This window comes from Colobus angolensis, unplaced genomic scaffold (genome assembly GCF_000951035.1).
Source record: "Colobus angolensis palliatus isolate OR3802 unplaced genomic scaffold, Cang.pa_1.0 Scaffold185, whole genome shotgun sequence".
Classification (NCBI taxonomy): Eukaryota; Metazoa; Chordata; class Mammalia; order Primates; family Cercopithecidae; genus Colobus; species Colobus angolensis.
In genome coordinates, this window is record NW_012114988.1 from 292,388 (window position 1) to 300,102 (window position 7,715).

General features: G+C 44.1%; 1 protein-coding gene across 3 annotated transcripts in view; it reads left to right on the forward strand.

Annotated features, from left to right (window-relative positions):
* Positions 1–7,715, forward strand: part of FBXO42 (F-box protein 42) — a 129,149-nt gene that overhangs the window by 75,818 nt on the left and 45,616 nt on the right. For all 3 annotated transcript variants that reach the window (XM_011939876.1, XM_011939877.1, XM_011939878.1), the window contains one exon: positions 1,128–1,262. In XM_011939876.1, coding sequence (XP_011795266.1) covers positions 1,128–1,262 — 135 coding nt within the window. The remainder of the gene's footprint in view (positions 1–1,127; positions 1,263–7,715) is intronic.

A 7,715-nucleotide genomic window follows, 5' to 3' on the forward strand; every position in this document is an offset into this window, starting at 1 on the left:
GTGCATCTTGTCTAGACTCTGGCTTTGGTCTTTGTAGTTTTAGGGTAACAGCGCTTCTCATAGTCATTGCCTCTTTTTCTTAGGAATGCCTGGTGATGTGTATACAATCATCTAATCAAAAAAGGCTTTTCTTAGAGATCTTGGTGCTTTTTAAATGTTACTGTACTAGTTTTCTAGTCAGCACTGACCAGCATGCCTTGGTAGCTCTTGGATACGTATTGGGACCTAATGATTTCCATGCTTTTTCAATCTGTTGCTTTGGGACTAGTCCAAGGCCATGCTACCACTGAGTTTCCCCCACTGGCCTTTGAAATTAATAAAAACTGTATTTCTTCAATCACATTGGACTTTCTGTGTGGTTACTTCATAGTATTGATTAAAATAGTTTCATTGTGTGTCGTAAAAAGATTCATTTATTGGCCGGGCATGGTAGCTCATGCCTGTAATCCCAGCACTTTGGGAGGCCGAGGCGGGTGGATCACCTGAGGTCAAGAGTTCAAGATTAGCCTGGCCAACATGGTGAAACCCCATCTCTACTAAAAATCCAAAAACTTAGCTGGGTGTGGTGGCTTGCACCTGGGAGGCAGACGTTGCAGTGGGCCAAGATTGTGCCACTGCACTCCAGCCTGGCTGACATAGGCAGACTCCGTCTCAAAAAAAAAGATTCGTTTATGGATTTGTGCTTCAGGTTTTATTTGAAAACAAAAACAATAGGAGGACTGTAGGAAAGGAATGGGAGGACAGAGTACATGTGTTGGCACTATCTTTGCTTAGCTCTAGAGGATAATGATGCAGATTTAGATTATGTGGCTGTGCTGAAATTTCCCTCATTTGAGCACCTTTAATCTGAATTATTATGTGTTCTTGCTGGACTTACACTGTTACATCATTATCAACTTGCTTAGTTGCTCAGAAATAAAATTTTCATAGCTTTCCTCTGGACCTTGTTTTAAAGGGTAGTATATTGATCCACCTGAAGCCAAGAGTCTGGTATTAGAAATTTGGTACTTGGTAACAAAATTGCTGAATGTGTGAAATAAATGAGTTTTGAAAAGTATATGTTATGGTTAACATGTTGGAAGGGCCTCAGAATTTTCACAGCAGTTATTTGTGTATTTTCTTTCTAGGCGCATGCTATTATGATGCTAATCAGTCTATGTATGTGTTTGGAGGCTGTACCCAGAGCAGCTGCAATGCTGCTTTCAATGACCTCTGGAGACTTGACCTAAACAGCAAAGAGTGGATCCGACCTTTGGCTTCAGGTAAGAGATGAAATGCTGATCTTTGCCTCCTTACCAGGTGACTCCCTTGGCTTGGAAACTCTACCTGATCCTTTTTGGTGCTGGTCTCAAGGATAGGGTACTGGGACTCAGGTCCTTACGTTTAATGTGCCGTGTAAATGATAATAGTAATATGCTTGTGTAAGTCTTTGGTTTTTGTTAAATTATACTTTATCATTAGTAATAGTGCCCTGCCATAATTGCTGTACTGCTGTGTGAATTCATTTGCATGGTTTTCTCAGGTATACTCATACAGGTGTGATACATCATTTGGTATGAGGTTGAAGTGAGAACAGAAACACAGAGTCGTGAGAACTGTAGTTGACTGACAGAAGCTATTGTCCCAGGGCTAAGGTCTCTGAATATCTTTTGTTGTTGCCAGCTTAGATATTTGGGGAGTGTATGGGACATGCCTCTGCTAGTTACTCTTAACAACCCAGGGGTGTGGGAAGATTCCACAGTAGGTACATTCCTGCCCAGTCCCACTATGCCAGAAATGTGGCAGAAAGAAACTAGATTGTTTTCTTATTTTTGACCTCATCTCTCCTGGGGGGAAAAATAAAAACAATGGTTTTTGCACTCATGAGGCAGGGCAATTTGAGGAGGCATAGATTGGAGGGGTTGGTGTGATGGAGAAAGAGAGTCCACTGAGTATAAAATATTCTGCTAGGTTTGTTGGCAAGCTTTTCTCAAAACATTCATTTGGGTTTTTAGTATTAGGACTCAGTCTTAGTACTAAGGACATTTGGGTTTCCAGTGGGCAAGTTCCTTATTTATTTAGGCCTTGCCTTAGTACTTTGGAGGCATCGTGGTATATTAGAAAGGGCACTGGACTAAGAGTGAGGGTACATGAGTTTCATTTCCTGGCTTAGTCACCAATTCTCCATGTAAGTATGAATAAGTTACTGCACCTCTCTGGGAGAAATGTGGAGTAGGACTAAATGACCCATTTTAAATGGGCTAAGAAGGCTAGTTTATGTTTCCCTTTCTATAACTGCTACTGTGAATGTCTAGGCCAGGGGCTTAAACCTATTTATGAGAAGAAGCTGTATTTTGCTTCCCTAAAACTTAAGTTCCTATTCCTTCCCCCTGCATTAGGCAAATATAGGAGGCGCCTACTGAGTGGATACCATGGGTGGAGCTGGGCTTTGTGTAGATGAAGTTCTTTATCAAAAAAAAATTTTATTTTTTTCGAGACGGAGTCTGGCTCTTTCCCCCAGGCTGGAGTGCAGTGGCGCAATCTTGGCTCACTGCAAGCTCTGCCTCCTGGGTTCAGGCCATTCTCCCGCCTCAGCCTCCCGAGTAGCTGGGACTACAGGCTCCCGCCACCAGGCCTGGCTAATTTTTTTGTATTTTTAGTAGAGAAGGGGTTTCACCATGTTAGCCAGGATGGTCTCGATCGCCTGACCTCGTGATCCACCCGCCTGACCTCGTGATCCACCCGCCTCAGCCTCCCAAAGTTCTGGGATTACAGGGGTGAACCACCACGCCCGGCCTCTTTATCAAAATTATTGGCATTTGAAGGGTAGAAGGGTGGTGGTTCAATCTGCAGATGACCACTCCAGGAGCAGGAGCTCTTATATCCCCTTCTCTTCCACTTCCTGTCACAACCAATAAAGGCCGTTTATGCCATTCATAAAAAAAACAAAAACAGAAAAAAACCTACAGGCCAGGCCCAGTGGCTCACTAAATCCCAGCGCTTTAGGAGCCCAAGTTGGGGGCGGATCACCTGAGGCCAGGAGTTTGAGACCAGCCTGGCCAACATGATGAAACCTGTCTCCTAAAAATACAGAAATTAGCTGGGCCTGGTGATGGGTCCCTGTAGTCCCACCTACTTGAGAGGCTGAGGCAGGAGAATCTCATGAACCCAGGAGGTGGAGTTTGCACTCTACCCTGGGCAATAGAGCAAGTCTCCATCTTGAAAAAAAAAAACCACAAAAACTATTGGAATAATAAATGGTAATCGTATAAAAAGTTTGACAGCTAGAACTATTTCAGGGCCCTGAGAATTTTGTACTCTGGAGAATAACCTTTTCTAGCCCTTTGTACCATACTGCACTTAGTGCACATTGATTAATATTTGGAGTTACAGCTTCTGTTTTGTTTTGTGTTGTTTTTTGAGACAGTATCTTGCTTTGTCACCCAGGCTAGAGTGCAGTGGCACCATCACAGCTTACTGCAGTCTCAGCTGAGTTATGGATTCTAAAATGTAGAAGATCTTCTCAGCCTAAGCATCCTATTGCCACCATGCTTGGGATTTTGTACAGGTCTTATTTCAGAGGAGCTTTGATAGTTTCAGTCACAAAATACTATTATTGTCTTTATTTTGTAACCAAGCTTTATGCCTTTGATAATTTAGTATGGATGGTGCTCTTTCTTGTGAGAATGGAGCTCTGGTTTGGGGACCTTCATAGCCTCTGCCAACTACTGTGCTTATTTCTCTCTGTAATATGGAGTAAGACTTTTTTTTTTTTAAACCATCAAGTTTAAAGACTGCTTTGTGGCCAGGTGAAGTGGATCACGCCTATAACCCCAGCACTTTGGGAGGCCAAGGCAGGAGGATGTCTTGAGGCCAGGAGTTCAAGACTCGCCTGGGCAACATGGTGAGACTCCCCATCTTTACAAAAAATAAAAATAAAAAATTAGCCAGGCATGGTGGCATGCGTCCATAGTCCCAGATACTTGGGAGGGTGAAGTGGTGGGAGGATTACGTGAGCCCACAGATACGAGCCTAGGCACCTAGGCGAGAGAGTGAGACCATGTCTCAAAAAAGAAAGAAAGAAAGAGAGAGAGAGAGATGAAGGGAAGAAAAGAGGAAGGGAGGAAGGAAGGGAAGGAGGCAGGCAGGGAGGGAGGGAGGGAAAAGAAGAGATTATGCTTTGAAATTCCCAAAATAGAAATGTTGGAGAAATAACGGCTTCAATTATTTACATTCTCTATGGAATATGAATTTTTAAAAATAGAGCTTTTGGAATATTCCCTTTGATAAAACATACAAACTCCTGAATGTTTAAAGTAATTTTCTAACAAAAATGTCTCAAAGAATCTAGTTACTCCCTCACCCTAATCTGCAGTTAGAGGCTAGTTTTAGAAGGAGGAAAACCTGAGCTTTTTGAAATGTCTACTTATAAAAAACAATTGTTTAATAGAGTCCTGGCTGGGCACAGTGGTTCACTCCTGTAATCCCAACACTTTAGGAGGCTGGGACAGGAGGATCTCTTGAGGCCAGGAATTTGAGACCAGCCTGGGTAACATAGTGAGAACCTGTCTCTACAAAACAATTAAAAATCAGCCGGGCATGATGGCATGTGCCTGTAATCCTAGCTACTTGAGAGACTGAGGTGGGAGGATTGCTTGAGCCCAGGAGTTCAAGGCTACAGTGAGTGATGATTGCTCCACTGCACTCTAGCCTGAGTGAAAGAGGAAGACCCTTTCTCAAAAAAATAAGCTGGGCTTGGTGGCTCTCACTTATAATCCTAGCACTTTGAGAGGCTGAGGTGAGAGGATCACTTGAGGCCAGGAGTTCCAGAGCAGCCTGGCCAACATAGCGAAACCCCATCTCTACTAAAAAGACAAAAAATTAGCTGGGCATGGTGGCATGCACCTGTAACTTCAGCTAGTCAGGAGGCTGAACCATGAGAATCACTCAAGCCCGGGAGGCGGAGGTTGCAGTGAGCCAAGATCACACCACTGCACCCGAGCCTGGGTGGGAGAGTGAGACTCTGTCTCAAAATAAAAAACAGTCGTATGAGATTCTCATTTAGGCAGAAACCCCACGTAAGATGCCCTGAGACAAGTTTCTGTATGCTATCATGAGTCCTAATCAAAATCATTTCCTAACTGAAACGTCAGTGAGTCCTTCTGAAAAAAACATAGTTATTTATAAGTCGTAGTGTACCTGACTCACTCATTTTAGTGCATCAAGGTGACTGAGGGTAGAGCACTGTCAGTTGTGAGGTTGTCTTCTAACAGAGTGTGTACAGGAAGGTAATAGTTGCTTTAGCAGTGTTCAGACTTCAAAAGTGTAGCTGTTGGAGAAGTAAGAGCATCAAGCAACGAGTGGAACACTTGGTTGGGAGTGGAGAGTCTTGATAGAGAATACTGCTGCATCAGATGTCTTTTTACATGTATATTTTGGTCATGTGGTTATGAGACTAGAGCATTCTCCTGTTGGTTGGTGTCTTAGTCAGCTCAGGGTGCCATACAAAATACCATAGACTGGGTAGCTTAAACAACAGAAATGTATTTCTCACGGTTCTGGAAGCTGGAAATTCAAGATGAGAGTCTGGCATGGTTGGCTTCTAGTGAGGACTCTCTTCCCAGCTCCTAGTTTGCAGACTGCCACCTTCTCAGTGTGTTCTCATGTAGCAGAGAGTTAGCTCTGGGGTCTCTTGTGCTTCTTGTTTTTTTGGTCACTCTGTCGCCCAGGCTGGAGTGCAATGGTGTGATCTTGGCTCACTGCAACCTCTGCCTCCTGGGTTGGAGCAATTCTCCTGCCTCAGCCTCCCAAGTAGCTGGAATTATAGGTGTGTGCCACCTTGCCAGGCTAATTTTTGTATTTTTAGTAGAGACGGGCTTTCATCATGTTGACCAGGCTGATCTTGAACTCCTGACCTCAGGTGATCAACCCACCTCAGCCTCCCAGAGTACTGGGATTATAGGCATGAGCCACCGCGCCTGGCCTCTTGTGCTTCTTATAAGGGGATTCATCTTATGAGGGCCTACCCTCATGACCTCATCTAAACCTAATTGTCTTCCAAAGGCTTCATCTCCACCATAGCATGACCTTGGCGTTAGGGCTTCAACATACGGATTTGGTGGAGGACACAACTTTGTCTATACCAGTTGGAATTAATGTGATCTCCCAGTGAAATCTTGTCTTTAGTTCCTTTCAAAATGATAGAAATGCTCTATCTGGAGGAAGAGTGGTATCGGAGGTAGAGTTGGTGATGAATGTTGGGATGACAGATCTTACACTAAAAGAGACCCACAGCTAGTACTTCTCAGACATTTCCAATGAGGTAATACTTCCTCCCATTTACACTTGCTTTTGTGGCCCCTGCTCTCATGGAGCTTATATTGTAATAGGAAAGAAACAAAAAGCAAGTAAGCAAATTGTTGTAAATTATGAAGGAAACATGGAATGAAGTATAGAATAAGGGGAGAGCTCTTTTTTGTTTTTGTTTTTGTTTTTTTTTGAGACAAGGTCTCGCTCTGTCATCCAGGCTGGAGTGCAGTGGCACCAGCACGGCTCACTGTAGCCTCGACCTCCTGCCTTAGCCTCCTGAGTAGCTGGGAATACAAGCGTGCACCACAAGCCTGGCTAATTTTTGTACTGTTTTGTAGAAATAGGGTCTCACTATGTTGCCCATGCTGTTAGGGGAGCCCTACTTTAAACAGGAGACTTTGTTTGTTTTTGTTGTTGTTTGTTTGTTTGTTTTTTAGCTAAGACCTAAAGAATGAAGAGTGGAGGGAAGTGAGAGTGGCATGTGCCTGGTGCAGCAAAGAAAAAGACATGTTAGAGGAGCTTAAAGCAGACCTTTGTGGATGTAGCCTAAGGAGCAAGGGAGAGAGTGGCACAGGCGGAGTTGAGATAAAGACAGGAGCAAGCTTTTTCACAGACTAAGGTGGGGACTCAGAAACCTTTGAGATTTTAACAGGAGGAATGTCATCTCTGGATTACTTTTTTTTTTTTTAAAGAAACAATCTTGGCCGGGCGCGGTGGCTCAAGCCTGTAATCCCAGCACTTTGGGAGGCCGAGACGGGCGGATCACGAGGTCAGGAGATCGAAACCATCCTGGCTAACACGGTGAAACCCCGTCTCTACTAAAAAATACAAAAAACTAGCCGGGTGACGTGGCGGGCGCCTGTAGTCCCAGCTACTCGGGAGGCTGAGGCAGGAGAATGGCATAAACCCAGGAGGCGGAGCTTGCAGTGAACTGAGATCCGGCCACTGCACTCCAGCCTGGGCGGCAGAGCGAGACTCCGTCTCAAAAAAAAAAAAAAAAGAAACAATCTTGCTCCGTTGCCAAAGCTAGAGTGCAATGGCACAATCATAATTCATTGACTGTAGCCTCAAACTCCTGGGTTCAAGTGATCTTCCCACCTCGGCTTAGCTGGAGCCACAGGTTTGCACCACCATGTCGGGAAATTTTCTTTTCTTTCTTTTCTTTCTTTTTTTTTTTGGTAGAACTAGGATATCACTATGTTGCCTGGGCTGATCTTCAACTCCTAGCCTCAAATGATCCCTCCTGCCTTGGCCTCCCAAAGTGCTGGATTACAGGCATGAGCCACTGCCCTTCCCTGCCTCAATTTACATTTTAAAGCACATTTTGCTTCTATTTAGGAAATGAAGGAAGGGAAGAAAGTAAACCAGACTAGATAGAAGGCCAACAAGACTCAGATGAGCGTATATCAGTAAAAAACTGACAAGAC